The following is a 22,893-nucleotide window of genomic DNA, read 5'->3' as shown; positions in this document are numbered from 1 at the left end:
AGGGTTAAGCTTCCAGGTTCAACAGTGTTTTGACTTACTCTATTCTTCTGACTCTCAGAGCAAAAGAGAAAGAAACCTTGAAGAGTGTTGGGAGAACCCAATTCAGCATTCTCCTTACCTTCTCCCTATTTCAAATTTTCAAGTGTTTATATTTCAAGGACCTGTAGAGGGTACCGTAGAGAAATTGAGGGCCCCACAACTTTTAACCATGTTTCCAGGTCTGCTGATCTGACGCAAGCCTCCATTAGTAAAAAGCACCCTCAAACTGGCAAAGGTCACGGAAGGCTTAAACTAGGGAATGACCTTTACAACAGTTGGTGGTTCTCCGACAAAAGCGTTTGCCTTTTGCTTCGGCTCAACCCATTCCCCTCTCTTCCTTGTTTAGAGAGCACAGAATTAACAGGAGACCCATCTGTATCCTTCTCTGAGGGATAGCAAGCTGAAGTTTTCTTTCTTTTTCTTTTTCTTCCTTTCTTTCTTTTTTTTAAACTAGCCAGCTGACCTGCCTTCAAACGTGACAGGCTGTAGGCTACGCGTTGACCTAACTAATAACACAGCCTGACCAGGACTTACTCTGTCTGGAGAAAGAAAATACATATTTAGTATAAAGAGAAGATATAAGCAATGGAACAGTTGGTTATACATTATAGATTATAATAAATGAAAATATCGAGTGCATTTTCAATGATTAATGGGTGAAAACTGTCATCACGTACCGTGCATTAATCAAGAAAAAATGCACACTTCCCATAGTGGTTAACGTGCAGGCCCATTGTTCAACTTTGATAATGTGCATAATAATGCTTAGTATGACAATGAGTTGGGGTAGCTGAAAATTTAGGATGGTTGCAAGTTTGGTGTAGTATTTGGATTAGCATCTTAATCTGTGCCTTGTCAGCCTCATTGCGACACAAGCTATGCATTTTTTTTTTCCAAAACTAGCAAAAATACAGATGCATCTTTTTTTTTTGGTAACTTTTTTTTTTTTTTAAATCAAGAGTAATGACCAAGGTACCTGCTTAAACAAATACTACCAGCATTCATTAGTTAGGGATGGTTACATGTAAAAGAAATGATGCAAGATAGTAACAAATTCAAGAGAAGTTTATTATGAAAATGGCACCTGCGGATGAAAAAATTAAGTTACATAAAGACAACCATGTGTGTGACATGTATGAGAATCTACAAAAGTATAAAAAGAACCCTGTTGTAAATGAAGTATGTACATTTCTGATTTGCAGCATTATCAATGGTCAATGAAAAAAAATGTTTCAAAATAAGCCAGGCACTCAGGAAGTTAGGTCCGGTTAGCTTCACACAAAACAAATGTACCATAGCTGTCGCTTTGTAATGTTTTAATTTTTTTTTTTATATATATTGTAGAGTTGGTAACACTGCTAAGATTTTTTACGAACAGAATATCCCTTTCCCCATTATTCAGCTACTTGGCACCAGTCTCCTCATAAAAGTTTTCATATATTTGTACAAGAAATAGTTAAAAACACAGACACAGTCTTCACAGGTAATGAAGTGTTTTTTTTTTTTTTCATTTTGTAATTTTAAACACTATGGATTTAGACAGCAGCTGTGATTATCTGTTAGTTTAAATCACCAGAAATCATTTTGACACAACACAGAAACATTTATAAAAGAAAAAAAAAAAAAAAACAGCTGTCTAGCTGTTCTTTGTAGCTGATAGGTGCATTCCTTTGATTGTTCGATAGCTAGAGTAGAGCTTCCAAAACTAATCTTTAAATATCCTGACTGGCCTTCTTCACCTTCGAAACCTCCTTAAATCCTTCAAGTAAGCTCACTGGTAAAATTTGTGGCGTTCCGCTTTGTTTACTTATTATTCCACAGTGATGTGGGCCCAACTCTCGGAATCAAAGGTCCTAGAGGAAACCACTCAACACAGTGATATTCAAAGGACAGCCGAATTACAGTATTAGCATTGCACACATAAACAAATATATAGGACAATTCTATATTCCATTATCCCCTCCCCTTTTGTTTTTAAAAAGTGTTGGTTGACCTTTGAAATAATTTTCTGTCTCACTGGTTAATTGCTTTGTATGTATTGCTCCATCAGCCAACCTGGAAGGAAACCAAAGAAAAGCACCCACTGCTTATATAGGTAGAGCACAAGGGATTCTGGGAATGTTAACAACTGAGGCTATATGGCATCAATTTATTTAATATATCTGAGCAATATTCTTCAGTGCTTCGAGGCGCACTCCAGAAGAAAAAGTCATACCCAGATCTCCACTGTGGGAAAAAAATGGCTCCATTAACCTTGAGCTAGTTAAGAGTCTTTTTATCTCTGAGAATGAAGAAGATTTTGGAGAAGGGGCAGGGTGGGGGAGGGGAGGAGAGATGGAGAAGAAGAAGGGGAAAGGAGAGGGAGGGAAAGAAAGGAAAGGTTGGGAGAATATACACCAGCAAAGCAACAGCAGGAATTTTAAAAAGTGGAATGGAAGATTCACAGACAGTAGAAGCAGCTTAGGGTGACATTACAGAGGAAGGCCACCACACAAAACTCACTAACCCCCAAGAATCACTGATTCACTAGGACTGCAGGAATGGGACTGGACCACTCCGGACTAGAGATAGAGCACAGAGAAGACAAAGGACAAAACAACTACATTAGCTTAGTATATACTGCATATAGCAACACACATTGAAACTGCAATGGGACTGACAGCCAAGGACACGTACACATTGCACACATTACAGTTCTCACATCTGTTATTAGATGCCTTAAAAACAGCTGCCAAAGATGGAGTGGAAGAAGAATTTATACTTGACAGTCATTTGGAGTGTTTGACACTACACTGATTTCTGGCAACAAAGACAAAATAGGAGATTTTTTTCTTTTTCTTTTTTTTCCTTTTTTTCTTTTTTTTCTTTTTTTTTCTCTTTTTTACTTAATGTGCGGTTTTCAGTTGCAGTTATCTGTTTGAAGCTTATTAACCCATTCTTTAGTTTTAAACCGTATTGGTTTCCACCTAGAAAGAAGAGAACCAAAGGGGAAAAAAAATGCCACCAAATCAAATCAGTCCCCCAGAATACAACCTTCCTTTTTTTTTTTTGTAGCAAGAAATGAAAAAAAAAAAAAATCAAAAACATGTTAAATATCTTTTCCTTCTTTTACTCTGAAGTGTTACTGAAGTTGTAAAAATTAGCCTCAGTTAGACTGAGAAAAGGAAAAAAAAAACAGCTCAAAAAAAGGCAGTATGTATCTAAACTGCTCCTCAAATCAGTTTGATTGAGTTTTCCAAAAGCCCCTTTAAAAAGGGCTTTACTGACCCATTAAATTTAATGTGAGGCTATGTTTGTTAGTTGGGAGGTAAAAAATTTTAAGTCCTGCAGCAAACGTTAATGAGGGCTTTGTCTTAACTAACCAAGGAGACTGCAGCAGCGGACTCCAGACCAGGACAGAACACATTTTTTTTTTTTTTTTCCAAAACCCAGCCCAGGAGCTGCATTTTGTATGAAGACATTACAGATTAATAAATGATAGCACCATGGTTTTAGAAATTAAGTTAATGTTTCAGTAATTAACATTTAGTCCAACTTTTTTTTTTTTAAACATTCTAGTCACAGGCCAGAAATTAAGTTTAAGAACCCAAATTATTTTTATGTGCAAGTAAGAAAATCTTAAAATCTTAACCATAAAAAGAGAATTAAATTCTGCATAAAATTCTAAAATACTATCCCCCTATTTTTTTTTTAAAGGAATTAGGAACCAAAACAAAACAAAAGAAAAACCACCCCATTTCATTTGACTTAGTCAAACAGGGCACATTGTTTATGCTTGTCTCTTTCAATCTTGATCATATCAAGATCTTGCTGAAGAAACCCCATGGTTGTCACTTGAGAAATCTCTTGACCACAAGACTGAGTATTCTATGGCAGAGGCATATGCACATTAAAGACATCTTAATAAAGATGCAAAGGAAAGCAAAACAACCCAACACACATCTCAGAAGAAGACAAAATGGCAGGCAACTGGTCATCTGACTCTCTGAAGGCAAAAAATAAACATATCTTTACAGGAAAGAATAAGTCAAGTTAAAGAAAGAGGGGGTGGGACGGGGGCCGTCGTGGTGAGAGAGGACGCTGACCTGCTCGAATTCAAAGTGCTAGAATTAAAAGGTCTAAACGAAAACGCCGACGATGCCTCCGGGCGGAGCCCTGGCCCGCGCTGGGCGGCGCCTCAGTCCTCCTTGCGCTCCAGAGTCTGTGCCGCGTGGATGCCGTTGCTGTAGACCGGGAAGGGCAGCGTGGAGAAGAGTCCCTCGGCCGTGGTGAACACGTTGCCGGCGGGCATCTGCGTCAGGCTGGCGGCGCTCACGGCGCCCCCGAACGGTCCCGACATGTTGAGCCGGTGCACGTGGTGGTAGAGCATCTCCATGGGCGTCTTGGGGTCGAGGCCGAAGCCGGGGCTGTTAACGTCCACGAAGTTAACAGCGTGCGCGTTGGGCAGCAGGTTGCCCTGCATGGCCAGGGTCACCTCTGCGGGCGCGTAGCGGATGGTGCCGGTGGTGTAGACCCTCTGCGCGGCCGTGCTGGTGGCGGCCAGGGTCCCCGTCACCCTGTGCACCAGCGGGAGCACGACGTTGCCCGCCTGCAACCTCTGTAGCGCCTCCAGGTCCCCAGTGTACAGCAAGGAGTTGGACGCGCTGGCGCCGCCCCCGCTGCCCCCGCCGCCAGCCCCGCCCCCGCCGCCGCCCCCGCCGCCGCCCCCGCCGCCCCCGGGGTGCTTGTCCCGAGGGGACGCCGAGAGGGGGGGCGACAGCGGGTCGGAGGCGACGGGGGCCAAGGCCGAGGTGGCCGAGGCGCCGAACTGAGTCTTGCGGGCGGCAGCGCCGTCGGCGCCCGGCGGGGTGAGGACCGAGTCGGGGATGGCCACGTGCAGCCCCCCGCCGCCCCCGCTGCCCTGCGGGGACGGGAAGTGCTCGGAGCTGGGGGGCTTGGTCATGCTGTAGGGGGACTCGTTCCTGGAGATCTCCCGGTTGGGCGGGTAGTTCCAGATGCTGCTGTCGTTGTCGAAGTTGATGGGTTCTGAGATCTCCGTCTTGATCTTGAGCACTGAGGCACTGTTGGGGGACGACAGCAGCCGCGGGGGCTCCACGAGGCCCGCGTCCAGGCCGCCGGGGCTCGACGCGCTGGACAGGCGCCGGCGGCTGGCGCTGCCGCCCTTCTGCCGTTTCCGCCTCTTCTTGCGCTTCTGGTGCTTGCTGGAGGCCTGCGCGCCCGCCTCGCCCGCGCTGTCCGAGTCCTTGGCGCTGTCGGACGTGAGGGACTCGCAGTTCTGCAGCCGCAGGTCCGACTCGCTCTCCACGTAGCGCTCCACCTTGATCTGCATGGGGCCCAGCGTGCCGAAGCTGTCCTCGCCCGCCTTCGGGTTCTCAAAGTCCGAGTGCTCGAAGCTGTCGTCGCTGTCGCGGCTGTCTGGGTTGCTGGAGCTGTGGCCGTCGTCGTTGCAGTTCATGTCATTGTCGCACGCGTTGCCGGACTTCTTCCTGTCGGGTTCCGGGTCTTCGCTGTTCTCGGACTGGTTACCCTTCTCGTCGGACTTAGAATTCTCGTTGTCCTCTGTGTGGGGCCAGTGGCCGGAGGTGGCATTGGGGAGAGAAGAGACCAAAGACATCAAATTAGCAGGGCAGGACCCATGTCCCCCTGCGGGGGGTGAGATGGGGAAGGGCTAGGGAGGTGTGTTGCCCCACCTGAGCTGCTCCCCGACCTTAGTCACCTAAAGCCTGGGCTTTCTCTCTCTCTCTCTCTCTCTCTCTCTCTCTCTCTCTCTCTCTCTCTCTCTCGGGGGGCCTCTATTAGCTGGGCCTTTACTCCAAGTGTGGTCTGTAGACCAGCAGCACTGGCATCACCTGGACGCTTGTTACAAATGCACAATCCCAGCTTTTCACCCAGGCCTGCTAAATCAGATTCTGTATTTGAACAAGATCCCCAGGTGATCGTTTGGCATATTAACATTGGAGAAGTCCCACAAAAATATTCAGGGCATCAGAGTCAATAACCTGGAATAAGACATTAGTGACACAGAAAAATGATGGTATGCAAGGTGACTTTCTACGGAGGTCTACAACCCTCCGTGAGTGAATATTTGTTCATTATTGAAAACCACACTCCTAATTCCTGAAGTTATTTTTCTCTATAGTGCTTAGCCATGCAGGGATTCAGATGGTGCTTATTTTTATTGACTTTGATCTATTCCCGCAACTAGAATATAGGCTCTGTGGGGGCAGGTCGTGGAACTGTCGTCTTTTTTTGTTCCCTGCTCCCGCACCACACATAAATAAGGAGCAGAGCCTATCTATTCTAGAACGTCTGCCCTACTAAAGAACTTTGAAATGAATTCGGTTTAGGATAAGAAAACAGTCAAGATCCTCTGTGCTTTGCATCTCCTCCTGCTTCCCTGAAGTTATGTCCAGGGTAGAGGGATATGGGCATACAAGCCTGGAGAGCAGGTGCCCTAGGGATGGAGAATGGTGGTGGGCGACCCTAGCCATCTGGTACATTAGAGGGAGAATAGATTTTCCCAATAACGCAGCTTAGGAGACTTAAGGAAGATGCTGAGTTTATGGCTCTGCTGTGGTGCTTTTGGATGGCAGCCTAGACTAGAACCTCGGGCAAATCGTGGAACTACTTCATTTCCATAGAAGAGATTGGATTAGAAGAGGTTTAGGAGTCTCTGCAGCTGTAAGATTCTGTGAGTTCTGTGCTCCTCCCCGGCCCTAAGTGTGTCTGTGGAGTGGGAGTTGGGGATTGGAGGAAAAATAAATTTTTAAATTAACTTTCTTTTGCCCCAGAGAACTACTAGTAAGTCTACTTTCCAAAGATTCATTCACCAAGGCCATTAAGTATCCCGCTTTGGAGGCTCAATCCCAGCTTGGCAAGGATGTGAATGTTTGGGGCTGAAAGATGCACACTGTCTTAGATGTTACTGTTTAAAGAGCCCAAATCTAGCTAGGGGGTCAGGGCGGGACTCCTTCCGTGTGGCCAGTGGAGGGCCGAAATGGAGCAATTGCTAAATCAGTCAGTCTCTATTTGTGTATAGAAAGCATGTACACATGCATATGTATATATATACATGACACACATGCACGTATAGACACCACGTATGTGTATACATATATATATATACATCTATATGTGTGCACAGATGTATATAGGCAGTACGTAAACACACACGTGTGCTGAGAGAGACTCCGTATCAGCTCAATGTGACCTATGTCTCTGTACCCATGGAACTGTCGTCGCTCTGCTCCAAGGGCCGCCCTCGGGCCACCGCCCACCCCTCGAGTTTGGACAGGCAAGCCGTGAGCGCAGAACATGGAGAAGGAGGAATACCTGTAATACCTGAGGTATCTTTAGAGTCTGATTCAGAGTCGGACGTCTCTGAAGATTCCGATGTTTTCTCAGGCAGGTGGGGGAGCTGTGCAATATCCATGGGGGTGTCCTTGTATTCAGGATTACTGTGGGGGAGGGGAGGGAGGCACTCATCAGGTGGGCAGACACCCATTCTCGGTGGTCTGCTGTGGACCATCTTCTCCCCACTCCCTGGCCCCAAATGTTTGGAGTTGAGAGAGTTTAAAAGCCACCGAGAGAAAGCGTTTTCCAGCTCCCCGTGGGACTTGTGTGGGAGCTGAGACTTCTTGGGCTGTGGCTACAGCTGCACCCCGCTACAATGGCTGAACACCCACATGCCATAGGAAAGCCACTAAACGGCTTTTAAATAATCAGGGAGCACTGGAGGCTGGAGCACTGTGCTGCTTGACATTTGTCCCAGTTGAACACCTGGGGGCAGAGGGAGGGTGAGAAGTACCCTCAGCTCAGTCTTCCCATGCCTCCTGGTGTGCCCTGTCATCTCTTGGGCTCCTAAGGAGTCCATTGCTTCAGTGCCCTCATCTTGGTTCCTTGATGGAGCTTCTCAGCTGTTCTGAGGGCTCTAAAGCAACCGGGGGTGGGGGAGGTCGTGTGCTGAGCCCTCGGCGCCTAACGATCTGACAGACAAACAGGTGCACCTCGGGATGCATGGATTATGGCTACTGAACTGTCAACACACCCATTACAATCACATTTTCAGCTGCTCATGTGGTGTACACCTGTGGCTTGTTAAGCTGGGACTCTGATTGCAGTGGGGTGAGTCCCAGTGTGAAAAAGGCCCTAACAGAATGGATCTAAGCCCGTTTGCACAAATGGGCTTAATTTTTGTTCTATTTTTAATTCAGAAAGAGGCCTCTTCTGGCAAAGAGAGTTGCGTTCGGTCAGTTTGAGTTGGTTATCTTCTAGAAATGCCCTTTGAAGGCCAGCTCAGTGTATGAGCAACATGGGCTCCTGTCATCTAAAGACACAAGGAGAGCCCCTTGCCTTGAAGTGGAAAAGGCCTCTTCTACCCTACCTGGTGGCTGGCCAACGTCCCTTACAAGAGACGATCATAGATCCGTTTGCTAATCTCTAGTGAAATGCCGATATCAAAGAGCTATGGTTTCAGTAGCTACTCTACAATGGCCGGTGTTGCTGGACGGGTTAATTCACTAAGATGGATAGTCAGGCATTTACGCCATAGTGTGAATTAGCTTCAGTGGCAGAGCTTTCAACAATCAGATGAGACTAATGGCGGGGACAGCGGCCTTAGCACTTAGGCAGTCTCTGAACACTCTGGAGTCCCTGATTCTAGCAACACATGAGGGAACAGGAAGAAGAGCAGTAGAGGAGCGGTCATTTTGGAACAGGGAAGGAGAGGCCTGAATGGACCCAGAAGTGAGGGATTCTGAGGAGGATGAGGTGGTATGAAAATATCACTCAGGGAAGAACAAAGGAAAGGAATGTGGGAGAGAAAAAAAAAAAACTTAAGTAAGTTGCTCTTTTGCTAATATTTAGTAGTTGCTTTTTTGCCAAGGTCATGTCCTTTTCTTCTGGATTTTTAGCTTATAGACGTGATGCCAATGAACAGAAGACATGGTGGAGTTTCCTTGGCTAATGCCCATCTGTATTGGTCTCCTTCACAAGTCATTGGTTACCCAACTTGTAGCCTTTTATTATTGAACTCAGGGTGAGTCTTTGGGTTAGCTGAGATAGGTCTACCATGTTTGAGATCGAGGTTCTTGAGCCTGAAAACTGGTCTTCCATCCTCTCCCTATGGAATTAGGTGGACGACAATCACCAGACACTTAGGAGTGTGTATCTTTGATCCCAGGCTAGATAAGGGTGTTGACCCCAAATTTCATGGACTAACCTCTCCTTAACCCATCTCATTGCCTCCATTTGGGGGCAGAGTAGGAAGTCATGAGACCAATGAGGCAGTAAGAAAGATCCAGACCAAAATAAATCTTCCTGAATGGGAGGGGCAAGCACATCGATGACTTCAGTACCCTATGTGACCTCAGCATGGGGGACAGGTGTCTTCTAGTCTGTGGTGTCTCTGTTACTAATGCCTGCTTTCCAATAGTAATGGGTCTCTTTGGCACAACACCATTTTTGACCAGCCAAAGAGTGTTAATGCCACAACACCTTATTCCATTTTCTCTCTGGCATGTGAGTTCTTATATCCTGCATTCCACATCACCACCGTTCCATAAACATCTTGGCAAAAGGATTCCTTGATGTCAGAACCCATCTTGAGCATATCACAAACACAGGGGAAAGTTCACATGAAAGTCAGGCCTCTGAGAAAGGCACACAAAATACATATATACTTGGACTTTTAGACAGAATTAATGTAGAGTAGAAGAGGTCAAAAAAGGAAAACGAAAGTAGATAAATGAAGACTGTTTTAAGTGGTGCACATTAAGGCCCTCTCTAGAGCAATAATCATTAGTGTCTGATTGATATGTTATTGGTAGCAAGCACATTCATGCCTTCAAGTCATCACCAATGCACACAAACACACTCTGAAGAGTCAGTGTGCCGATGAGCCACGGTTGTCAGCATCTCAGCCCTCATTTGGCTGTCTCCAAGAAAAATGGGATTCGGGTACTCCCTGTCTAGATTATCAGCCAAAGGGCATCAACTTCCATTCAGAAGACCTACTGGAAGCTTTCCTATTCAGACCACGTGGGGGTCCAGCGTGGTGGATTTTGGCCAAGAGAAGCCCCAAACTGGAATAACGGCAGTGGGAGACAGCCAAGCTGTGAGCCTCCCGATAGTTTCAGGACAGGATAGGTGGAAAACCTCCTGGAAATTTTGCCCACAGAAGCAGACCACCTGGGCTGTTGGTCTTGGTTTCCTTTTTGCTTGTTTGACTCCAAAGGTGGGAAGCAGATGGGGAAGAAGAGAGAAATGGGGCTGCGGACTAGAATTTAGATTGCTGCTGAGCCTGGCCGCATTTATGGGTGTCAATCTGAGGGCACATTAGGATAGCAGTAAAACTAGACTGAGGCAACATGGCATTGGGCACAAGGAGATGGCTTTCATTTATTCACTGATATTGCCCTGATTTTGGCAAAGCAGTTTCCTCGGCTTACCAAAACCTGAAAGCCAAGGAAATCTAATGTGGTGTAATAGGCTTAAGGTTTCCTGCCTGGGATACAGGCGGGATAAACTGAACCCACGTCCCCATGCCCTTTTGCTTAATTTTCTCAAGGATTGGAGTGCATGCGTGCAAGTTTATGGGGTGGGGAGAAGCAGGTGCTTCTTGAATGCATCATCTGTAGGCAGAAGTCTGTCTTTTTTTTTTTTTCTTTTCCCTAGCGTGAACATTTGTGGGGGAAACCAAAGCAGCTTCTCAGAGCTGCCCAAATGTTGACAGACGAAGAATTTTCAGTAATTCAGTAATTCAGTAATGAATGTGCCCCAAAGGTCCCCTCCACCATAACTCTGATCTTTTCCTATTCCTTTGAGTCTTATGGAAGGAAAAGCAGAATTTCCACATAATTCCACACCAGATACTGCCAAAAGATAATAAAACATGTCAGCTATTAACCATGGGCTGTATATTTTATAACTGACACAGAAATGAGAAAGAATTAGAAAATATACCTAAGAAGATAATTCACCCAGATGATATTCTTCTCATTTGCGTTCTTGGCATTAATAGCTATGGTGGCACTAGACTGTATCCAAATATATCCTCCGTTCTTCTGCATCCAGCGGTAGTACTTCGTCACACACTGGCCCTTATTCAGCACTGGGGGCAAAAACAAAACAAAAACACAAGGCATTGCATATTAAGACGGGGACAAAATGATTATCATCTCTGCAAAACGGTGAGCTTAGAAGGGGGAGGTCCCTCGCTAAGCCAGGGATGCCCTTCTGTAAGCTTAATGTAGAATGCCATTAGCAGGACAAATAAAATGAACAATTCACTGGAGCGAGGGTTACTAGCATTTGGAGCAAGACTTGATTCCGTTCTGGGCAATCATGGTGTGAAAGGAAGAATAAAAGGACTACGAATCTTGTTGGCTCCCAGAATACCTAATGTGGTGTGTATATTGTCAATGGGTTTGACGTCAGACGCTAACAAAGGAAAATCTGTATGTGATTTATTCATAGCTGCGAGGTAGATCTCTTTGAGATCCGGGATATTTGAATGGTTCCGAAGACGCTTTACCCCCTGTCTTTGATCATTTCACCTCAGTGCAAGCAATACCAACCAGTGTCCCCATTACATCTGCTCCTTTTGATCTTGCCGAGCAGAATTTCTAGTCCGCCTATGAACGAAATTTACATTGGTCAGTCAGGGGAGATGCTGGTGAGACTTCACTGACTGTTGGAGCAAAAGAAATCCCCCAACCAAGTCAGAAACCCTGGCCTAAGGGAGGCACAGAATTGACTTGGCTAGAGCCAAATGGAGTGACAGCTCCACCAGCCTCTGAAATATGGCCCCAAATGAAGGAACAAGTAAAAACAATCAGTAATGTGAAACGGCGCCATTAAATACCCACTGAAGGAGAGCTTTAAAATGCAGATGTTAAAAATGATACTTTAACCAAAATCTTGCCAAGTTGAAATTGATTTGATTTGTATCTGGGTACTCCTGAGCTAGTAAAAGGGGAAAGTGCAGTAAATCATTCCCTGAAATAAAGTGCTATGGAAAGGAATGGTTTAAAAGGATGCCGGAAACGTGCAAAACCCGCTGTTATGACTTGGCTAGGAATCGCGGCCACTCCACACCCCCGGAAAGCGCGCCAGGCGCTTGGCCACTAGAGGGCAGTGTGCACTCGTCCACGTTGCCCACTTTTTGGCATGTCCTTGTCTCCGTCTGCTAAAATGAAAAACCTCTAACTGCTGTAATAAATTTGGCTAAATTAGCTGCTAAATGGTTATCTCAAGTAATATGTATTTGCATTAATCATCTTGCTCTAAACCAGAACAAGCCAGAGTCCTAAAGACGTAGTAAATTCATATTGTCCATTTAATTACGGCTAATAAGTGCTTCATATACAATAGTTTCATGAAGTACATTTTGATTTTTTTTGGGGGGGGGGTGGTGTTGGATGGGTAAGGGGAAGTCACTTTGGAAAAGAGCTGTGTTTTAAGGCTGTGGAAGCTCATCCTGTCACATCCGAGCCGCTCTTTTTGGCTCCAAAAGTGATCCCAGATCCCCCTCCGCGTCTTAGGTCCGGAAACCTAGAAGCTCCAGCGCTTGTCTCCCCTTCTCCCTTCGCCCCACGACGCGCTCAACGCGTGGTTGTAAAATTTAATAATTATGCCTTCGCAGTTGCTTGAGAAAGATTTGCTTTGATGAGGGCTTCCCGTAGTGGCCAGCTCTGTTCTGAGACTGTTCAGTAGTTTGGGGTATTTTTAAGGCCCGGAACTGTCATCTTCTCTAGGCAGCGAGGCTCCACAGGTAGCATTGTATTCTCCTTTTGTAGGCGATTGTAAGTTCTGCCATTCTGCATGCATGGCTTCCCAGGCTACAAAACTGCGTGGTGAAGCTGAGAGCGGCAAAGTACTCAGTCTGCCATACAGCTCTTCTGTCAAATCGTTGTTGCATGCAACAAGATGTGCTTTTATTCAAATCCTCTCAACCTGGTTAACCGTTAATAGAGGGAGGACGGCGGAGGAAATTCTGCCCACTGTTTTCACCCAGGGGAACGTAGAGCGCCCCCAGTGGTGGCTGGTGGAAGGTTCTGTCTGCCGTTGTCTCTGGGCTGAGGGATAATTGCAAATATCTAGTGTTTTTAAGGAGGGCATAGAGACAGACGAAGAGGCCGCTCTTGGACCCTCACGTGAAGAAAACACTGAGATGGCAGGTTAGCCAGATCGGCCCAGCCCGGCTGGGGATTCCGGACTGGACTCTGACTGTATATAGGCAAAATTAAAAAAAAAAAAATCACCCCCAGGTTACAGTGCATAGAAAGGGGAGAAGTGAGAAAGGAATTCTAAAGTTAAATTAGAATTGGCAGAATCAACATAAAAATCCACCCCCCATTCCTTATAATACTTTCTCTTGCTTAAAAATAAGAAAGAGGGTGCCTGGGTGGCTCAGTGGGTTAAGCCACTGCCTTCGGCTCAGGTCATGATCTCAGGGTCCTGGGATCGAGTCCCACATTGGGCTCTCTGCTCAGCAGGGAGCCTGCTTCCCTTCCTCTCTCTCTGCCTGCCTCTCTGCCTACTTGTGATCTCTCTCTCTCAAATAAATAAATAAAATCTTTAAAAAAAAAAAAACAAGAAAGAAACAAAATCTCAATTCTGAAATGCATAGCCAGTAAAACATCTGGCTCCTTGGTGAGCTCCATGTATGTGCCATGAAAGGGGCTGCAAGACTGATGTGGTGTTGTCTCTTGGAGCTAAGGTGGTATGACTCTGTTTCCCAAGAATAAATACAGATTTATTAGGGCCCAATAATGCAGCCTTCCTCATCACCCAGGCCAAGGTGATGGCCTCGCTAGCAAAGAGAGGCTAGGCTCTCTTTAGCAAAGAGAGAAGTCTAACTAGGATAGGCAGGCTTGGTAGGTCTCTGTGTGAGGAAGTGGTTGTGGAAGGACCGCTGAGGAAGGGTACCCCCTCGGGCTTCTTGGGGTGTCAGGCAGCTACTTGGGTGCCTTGACTTGATGTGGAGAGTGCCACAGAGCATGTCTGGGAGCCCGGCACGGTCTGCTGGAGAAAGCAAATTTCACCAGTTCCATTCATTTGCCCTGGGCCAGCGTGACAAACGGCTCCTAAGAGGTGAAGGCACGTTCTGGCCTAGACACAGATCTCCACTCTTTTCTGAGGACTACTGTTTTCTGAACGTGACCTCCACATGTCAGTGGGAAGCCAGACAGGGAGAGAGAAGGTACCGAGTTAGCTCCCACTACAGCAGGAAATGGGGACCAAAATATTGCTCTCGTTGTTTTTGTTTTCCAGGAGGTCCCATAAGAAGAAGTCACAATGGAATTTTGCTCCTTTTAACATGAACAAGGACTCATTTTTGCTTGGGGCTCCAGAATATAAATTTATGACTTTGGGATGAAGCTTCATTCTTTAAAAAAAAAAAATCATACCGGCAAATCAGTTGGATCATTCCAGCTGCGCCAGAGGCAGGATCTGACAGCTTTTCCTGAGCTCATGTGGTCCTAATCAGCTCAAGAAGAAAAGCCACCTTGGTGCCAGTTTGAAAGAGATTTTTAGTTTGTAATAAATTAGACAACTTGAAAAAAACACAAAAACTTTTTCAATTCGCTTTAATCCAGTGGCTGTTGTTTTTATTTGTGAGTTTTAGCTTTAGATAATGGAGCAAAATGAGAGAATGTCTGTGTCAGGCAATTTCCTAAAATCCCCTTTGTGGGGAAAATCCGAAAAAAGCATGTTGTAACTTACTTGATATGGAAGTCCTTAAAAAATAGCTAATTGTCCCTTGAAAAGAGATACATAGTCATCAAACCAAAGAGCTACAGACCAAGTTCATAACAATGTGCTCAAACTAAAAAGAGCGGAAGCAGAGAGAGAAAGAAATTTTATATGTGGGTCGTATTTTTAGCTTCATACCATGATACGTCTGAGTACTTTCAACACATAATGTGTCATCTTCTCTTTGATTTATCTCAAAGTTTGCTTTTTGGTGTCCCCAACTTGGTAGAACAGCTCGTGTGCCCCTCACTGGATTCGCTGGTCACATCACAACATCTCTATAATTACATCATTGAGGTTGTACCATAGGAATTAGTTTTCTTTAGGGCTCTCACAACATTTCGATGGCCTTTACTGAGGTTATACAGGATAATCGTGAAGGTACAGGATGGATGGATACGTGTTTCCCAGGTTCACATACAATCTCAAATGGTCCCAGGGGCCATGCTGAGCACCTCTGCTAGCACACAAGAACTTGTTTCTTTTACTCTGAAGTCTAGGGCATAACCAATTATTCTTGGCTGCTCCTGGTCTGAGGAGAACCAAGAAGCTGTCATCAGCACCACCCCACAAACAAGCTAAAGGTGACTTTGAGTTACAGGCTGTGCTCTTTAGAGGACAGGAGTGACCCCACCTTTGTGAGGAGACTATGTAACAAAGAGACGTAAATCCTCCTGGCTGAAGTGTTCCAGTCCTGTTCATCTGACGATTTTTGGCTATTGGCATTAAAACCCCACCCACCCCCAATGGTGAAGGGAGTGACCAATAGAGAGCTCAATCAGAAGAAACCTTCAGGGAACTACCATTTTAGGACATGTGACCTGTTATGCCAAACACACTTCCCTCACAAAGGACCGAATGCTCTGTGCTATTGGATATCCTTAAAAAATGTCACCTGGCCTCTCGGTTTGAGCTTAGCAGTAGGTATTCGAGAAATGTCCTGCCTGTGGAGGAGAACTTCTCTCCTCCCAAACCTGATGAACTCCAGCCGAGCCACACATCCATGGCTCTGCACACAGCCACCAACAGAGGGACTTCAGTCTTCCTTGGGAAAACTTTGTCCCCAGAAATAGACCGATGACTGAAAGGACATAAAGGAAGCCTGTGTCTGTGGCAGGAACATATTTCTGTTAGTAAATCAAAACAAATCAGTACAAGTTTGCCTTCAGAAATATGGAGAAAAAAAGAGAACATGGTCTCTTCCTGTTGGGCTGTTCCACCAAATCAAAGCCAAAGATTCTAAATAGTGAGTTGCTTGTGTCTTAAAAAGAAGGAAGCAGTCTAATTCAGTTTGAAGAGGGGACGAAGAACACATATCAAAAGCGGTCTTTTAGCAAAGTGTCTCACAAAAGGACATTTTAGTGGTTTGCATATGCATTAAAAAGCGGCAATACTTGGCGTATTCAGGTAAGTATAGAATAAATAGGAAATGGTGAGATCATCGGAGATCGCACACTTCACATTCACACAGCTGAACAAAGAGCTTCATTATCGTCATGGGGATAGGAGGACGCATCTGTGGCGCCATTCACCCCTCCGTGAGGTACCTTCACCAGTGGCTGTGGAGAATGGAGAGAGGGTGTTTCTCTCAGGATCTCAAATAGTATTTCGGAATTCACTAATGTGGAGTGCGTGCAAGTAACGGGTGTGTGTGTGTGTGTGTGCGCGCGCGCGCGCGCAAGCGAATCACACCTTCCTACTTAATACCACAGTTGGGTGCTTAGCTGTAGCCACTGGTTTCTTTCTACATTCACAAAACTGGCAGATGAAACATGAAAAAGAATACTGACTCTTTAATCTCTGCTTCTCCACCTAAGGCCCAAGGCAGGCTGACAGGGAACTTCATTCTGGAAACAGGACTTTTTTTTTTTTTTTTTTTTAAATTCTGGATTACTTTTTCCTCTGCTTTTGAAAACTGTGGGCTATAGGGGAATGAACCTGACATAGACTTAAAACAGGAACAAGTTTCTTTATCTCAGAGTTAGAGTCCTTGATGCTTACAGGAAGGTCATTTTCAAAACCCACAGGAGAAACAGTATTAGAGGCAGAAACTGTGCATTAAATGCTTTATTTACTTGCAATAGAGACAGTTTTTCATTTAGAGCTGCTCATAGGATCAACCCAGGCTTTGATGCTGTGCAGACTTTCCTATAGATTTTGCAATTAGTGAGCTAGATGTCTTAAATAGCAGGCATCCACAAATTGGTTCTTAGTTTTTTTTTGTGAATCCATGTGCCGGGCAATATTTGGTGAAGTTTAATGATATTTGATACTTAACATGAGTTACGAGCTTGAGGACAGAAGACTGTGGATGTTCTGTGAATAAGTATGCATCATCTTATGGATTTTCCCCCTAATACACTAATGACAGGCCCTGCTCGAATCGCTCTCTGTGTGATTTATAACCTTAGAAGAGGTTTTTTCCTATACCACTGCCAATTGATAGATTTTTATTAACTGTTAATATTGAATCATGCAGAAAACTTTTCATTGATTTAGGACATGTCAATTTGTTAAGTTTAAAAAATAAATTCCTCTTTTCTTCATGATAATGTACTGAATTGGAGACCAAGCCTTTTAACCACCGATGGTATCTTGTTCTAGGACAGGAAAAAATCAGTGATGGTCGGCATGAGTGACATTTGAGATCTCAGATTTTTTTTTTTCAAGCTGTTTACAGTTCAGCCGGAGTTTCTGTACCACTAATTCCTGACTTTCTTGACCTAAAATAGTTAAGGACAGGGTGTTTCTTAGCCCTTACACTTCGTTGGTGGGAAATGGGTGGTAAGGATTTGCCATATAAAGGGAAGCAGTGAACTCTTCAGCAGGGAATTAAGAAAACTTGACGGCTAGGAACAGAGGGAAATGGTGGATTTATTAACTCATTCAATAAATATTCTTTTGAGTGCCTACTTACTCCATGCCAGGCCCTGGAGGATCTCCAAGTATGCAAAGATTGGCTGACTATTAGTCTCAGTCATGAAATCCCATTCCCTTACCAGTGATTGGTTTACATTTGGAATATGGTGAAATAGGGGAGAGTTGAAACCCATGGGGAGGTCTCTCTTTTTGGGAATTGTTGGGGAAGTTTTCTTCATCCTGAAAACAGGACTTACCTCCATTTGCCTTTCTTTCTTTCTTTCTTTCTTTTTTTAAATTGTATTTTTTTTTAATTGATTTGACAGACAGATCATAACTAGGCAGAGAGGCAGGCAGAGGGAGAGGAGGAAGCAGGCTCCCTGCTGAGTGGAGAGCCCGACGCGGGGCTCAATCCCAGGACCCCGGGATCATGACCTGAGCTGAAGGCAGAGACTTTAACCCACTGAGCCACCCAGGAGCCCCCATTTGCCTTTCTATGGGAGACAGATACTTACTACTTTCACTAAAACACAACTGTGATAACTCTTAGGGAAAGTGGGATGAGGGTGTAAAAGTATGGGGGTCTGACCTGGCCTGGGTGAATTCTTCACCTCCTTTAAAAAATGAAGTATTGAGCAAGGTTAAGCTGGAACATAGGGAGAACTAAGAAAAGGTGGAAGGATGAGGTTGGATCTTTGTCTCAGATTTATTTTATGTCTCTCATGGACCCTGTGTTTCTGCATAAGGTCATTTTATGAGGTTCACTAAACCTTTTTAACAAGAAATATATACATGGTGAAGCAGAAAGGTATCCAGAAAGTAGTGTTGGCAAAATCAAGAGTATTGAAAGGAGCCTAGACACATGCCATTTGTGCTCCTGTTGTGTAGATTTTCAGAAATCCAAAGACTTTGTTGTGAAAATGTGCCAGATTCTCCCAGGTAGCAGTCACTGTTGGGTGTCCACTGAACAGCTATTCCTTTTTTTGCAGTTTTATTGAGAAATAATTGACAAATGTCACTGTGTGTGTTAAACACACAGCACAATGGTTCAATTTCCATATATTATGAAACCATGACCACAAATGGGTTCAGTTAACCTTCATCTTCTCATGTAGGTAAAAAAAGAAGGGAAAACAAGGATAAAGGAAGAAAATGCGCTCCTTGGGAGCCCTTGGGATTGACCCTCAACCACTTTCCTAGATCCTATGGCAGTGTCAGGGGCAGTGCTCATGCTGGGGAGGAGGAAGGAAAAAGCAGCACTTCTTCCCGGATCAGGGACCTTTCCCAAGTCCTGGGGGGAGAACCCTTGATTGTTTAAGTCAGTCACGGTCACTGCATCCAGTGTGTGGCTTGGGCTTGGACACTTGGTGAAATGCTGGACAATGGGACATGGTGTGGGGGGCCGGGGGAGCTCTCTCTCCTGGAGGGCCACGGCGAGTATTTTTTTAAAAAATGAGCAGAGAATAGTGACGGACCCATTCCTGACTTGGGACATTGTCTTGTGAGGGACTGGTGATGGATAGTGCTACAGCTGTCTTTTGATCATGAGGAGAAACTGAAGACGAGTACAGAGGAAGTTGAAGTCATTTTTTGCTTGTGTTTTCTGTCCCTTGGAACTGAAGGCATTCTAGTCAATGTGCCCACCAAAATTTCTAGGAAGCCAGAGGGGATACAGAGTTCATAAAGAAGTTCAAATGACCTGATCCTTAATTAGTGCTAAATTTATGGAAAAACCATTGTATTCTAAACACATACACAAATTAAATCCCTGTCCCTCATCTGTCTTAAACAAGGAAAAGTTGGAGGTTTTTTTTTTTTTTTTTGAGATAGGCAAGGTGTCATTACATCAATATTTTAAAGAAAAGAGTTATAAAACTTACACCAGCATTTTGTTCTTAATCTTGTATAAAGTACAAGAAGTGATGGAACTGATTTTATTTTGGTTGATTTAGGTTAAAATGGATGTCTTAGAAGTATTTTTTTTTCTGATCATGCTTTATAAGAGCAATGAGGGGGCTAATTTCTCTGAAATATCAGGTATTCTTTTTTATGACAAGAAGAGCGTCTACTAACTGAAAAGGAAGTAAGAAGGAAAAGCCCAGGGATCCACATTAGGATTGTATTAGAAAATATCCGTCCCATTGAAGTTCCTGCTTACTTCCTGGGTAGAGAGGAAAGATGGTGCACTGCTGTATTCTGTGTCCGTTTATGTTCTTCTAAGCCTGGAATGTCCCTGGCCCTGCACCTCTGCCTATCTACTGCCACCTGGGCTTCCTGCCATCCTCTTTCAAGATGGGGTGTCTCTGGAATTTCTAGTCCATCCCCCCTTGTTGCCCCGCTCCCCAACCCCACCCCAATCTCTGGGATATCTGTGTTTTATCCATCTCAATAGTCCTCATTTGATGCTACCTTTTCAAAATGGGCTATTTTCATGCTATCTTTTCTACCAGTATGTAAACTCCTGGAAGGTAGGGACCACACCTTAGTTATTGTTCAAACCTTACTGCAATACCACAGAGCTCTGTATACAGTAAGTAGGTACAGATTTTGGATGAATTGGACAGGGAAAATGTTACTGTTTGTATTCACACATGCAAAAAGTACGTGGAAAAATATTAACCTGGGGGGAAAAAAACTGGAAGACCTCCTTTTGTTTATGAGTTGACTGTTACTTCTATTTATACTCTAACAGCTTTCTCCACTGATGTTCAAAACCCTGCACTTTTGTAAAGAAGTCCATCTCTTTATCAAGTAATCACCTACTCTTCATTTGAACACTGCCTCAGATACCCTCAGGGCCAGTTTGCTACTTGTATTTTACTGGTATTCACAACATTCAGATTACGGGAGGGGAATCTTAAGCCCCCTAAGATTGTTAGTCACTTTGTATTTATTTTTACTTAATGTACAAGAATGCCTTCGAAATATCAGTTTAAGTCCGTCCTCAACCATTAACCCACATGGGAGTCTTCTAGGGAGCTTGTTAATTGCAGGTCTGGATTCAGTAAGCTGGGGGTGGGCATTTCTATAACGCGGTGGGACAAGGACACTCAGCTGATAGTCCCTCGTTGGGCTCTGTTCGTATGTGCCTATTTTTAGCCTGGAAAAGCCAAAATCAGTATTTTCCCAAAAATGGAAAAACAAAAAGACGAAGATACTGCAGGTCATTCACTTCTGCATGAAACCCTGACTTTATTTTGTCTCCCTGTGACCCTCTTTTTTTGGCTGATGGACAGGCACATGATGCGGACTGACCTGGCTTCTGAAAACAGTCTGACATGGTAGCTGTGACGCATATCTTCTTTCAGTGGCATTTTCACATTCATACGGAAGAAGAAGAAAAACTCATTTGCTTTGGGGAAAATGTCCCTCCAATGATCAGGTTGCGGCTAAATCCCTGAAGGCCCGGCCCCAAGAAAGCCCAAGTAAGATCCTAGAAAGACGTACCCTAGGCTCTCTGCTCTTGGCCCACCCACCAAACTTTGCGCCTACCTCTCTCCCCCCACCACAGCTTCCCTTCCCCTGTGCGGCGGCTGCTTCCCCAGATCAACAATTAAATTCCCCCTTTGTTTGCGTGGCAGATGACAAATGCATGGAGGACATCTTGTGTTTCCGAGGCAGGCAGGGCACTTACTTTGATTGATGCGCGGTTGTGGAAAAAAATGAGCTGGGAAGGAATTACAATGGAGGGCCTGCAGACGGGAAGGGGATATACTAATTAGTCCTGCATTAAGCAGTCGGCTTGCATTTGGTGATGAGATGCCTTCAGGAGGGAAGTGTAGGGGTTATTGATGCAAAACAGTGTGCAATGCGTTCTGCCAGGTAGCTGGGCATGACTTTTGTTAAGGAGGATAGAATTTTGTAATTAAGAAATAAAGACTGAGGCTAATGTTTATATATTTTTTTAACATCCCCCAAATATATTGGGTGGGCCATGCCTTTTAATTCTACAAGATCTCACAGACAAGCTGCAGGTCTTTCTGCCCTCTGAAATAACTCTCGCAGAGTTTCATTATCCTGGGTAAGGACCTAGGAAGGGAAAACTACTACCACTTCTAGCATTTCTGGCTCCTTTTTCTTGGAAGTCCCATAGTGGCAGAGCCTCAAGCCTTGCTAGTGGAGCACAACCTTCTAGAGGGAAGGGAAGTCTCTCTTCGTCACTCTGTCTAGGTTTTAGAATTATGCATTTGGCCTGGAAAGGACCCCAGGGATATCTCAAAACAAGTTGAGCAACTTCTACAGCCAAAAGTCTGGATGTTTCTCTGTTTGGTTTAGCATTCGTGGTCTGCCCTTCCATATGTGGGCTATTGGCAGAGTGGTAGACAGGTGCACTGCTCTTGAATGCTCAAGCTAAGAGGGGCATCAGACTCAAGGGAGACCTGACTGGTCATCTGGAGGTCGGTACCTCCTGAGTCCTGGAGGACTGGAGCCTGATAGGCCAAGATGCTCAAATAATTGCTTGTATGAGTAGTTGAGAATTCAAACCTCAAAATGTTTGTTGGGTCAATTTGGCCTGGAGAGTCAGTGACATTGGGTTCAATGACTCCAGTAGGGTGGCGTAAGAAAAAAAAAAGAAAAATCAGAGGTCTTTGGTCACCGTGTGAAAGAAGAGATCCTACAACCCCCTTGGTTTTAGAATCCCAGTATAATTTCACTCACCCACCATGTTGGTACAGATAATGCGATTCTTAGTGATTCTTTATGTTGAAAGCCAGTGAACTATCAGGCGTCTCATGTTAACTTAGTGGGAGAGTGAATGGTCCAAAGTTCTTGGTTCAACTGATGGAAGTTGTCAGTTCCTGCTGCAGCTGATTCCCTTTTACTTTCCTTATTCTAGAGACAAGTTCATCTATGGATTTACAGATGCCTATGCTAGGAAAAAGATATAAGTGATAAAGATAGCATTTTGAGTTATCAAAGACTATGGAGTCTTTTAAAGTTTTATCTGTAAACTGGAGCATAAGACAGATATCAAAATATCAGGAAATATTATCAGCTGGCTAAAACCTGTCTTTCTTGCACAGAAATAGGAATTGTGCCAATAGCTCTAGGAAGGAAAGCTAAATAGTTAATGTGGTTTATTTTTGAACCGTCCCTTTGTTTGAGAATTCTATCTTATTCTTCAGCTGATTCTATGTCGCCATGACCTTCTCCTGCCAAGAAGGTACAGTCGAGGCATCCTTCGTTAACAGCCTACTGCTTTGGACAGGAGAATCCTGTGCTTTTTGCCTTTTCTTC

The 22,893-nt window shown here is 44.6% G+C and overlaps 1 protein-coding gene across 2 annotated transcripts in view; it reads right to left on the bottom strand.

Moving 5' to 3' along the window:
- Positions 1–1,118: 1,118 nt before the first annotated feature.
- The window catches only part of NPAS3 (neuronal PAS domain protein 3), an 866,185-nt gene continuing 844,410 nt past the window's right edge, over positions 1,119–22,893 (bottom strand). For both annotated transcript variants that reach the window (XM_047738684.1, XM_047738685.1), the window contains exons 9-11: positions 11,002–11,149; positions 7,372–7,496; positions 1,119–5,598 (exon numbers count right to left, since the gene is read on the bottom strand). In XM_047738684.1, the coding sequence (XP_047594640.1) occupies positions 4,217–5,598; positions 7,372–7,496; positions 11,002–11,149 (1,655 nt within the window). In that variant the 3' untranslated portion in view covers positions 1,119–4,216. The remainder of the gene's footprint in view (positions 5,599–7,371; positions 7,497–11,001; positions 11,150–22,893) is intronic.

Source organism: Lutra lutra, chromosome 7, assembly GCF_902655055.1.
Source record: "Lutra lutra chromosome 7, mLutLut1.2, whole genome shotgun sequence".
Classification (NCBI taxonomy): Eukaryota; Metazoa; Chordata; class Mammalia; order Carnivora; family Mustelidae; genus Lutra; species Lutra lutra.
Note: the sequence above shows the minus strand (reverse complement) of the source record. Positions and strands in the feature narration are given on the sequence as shown.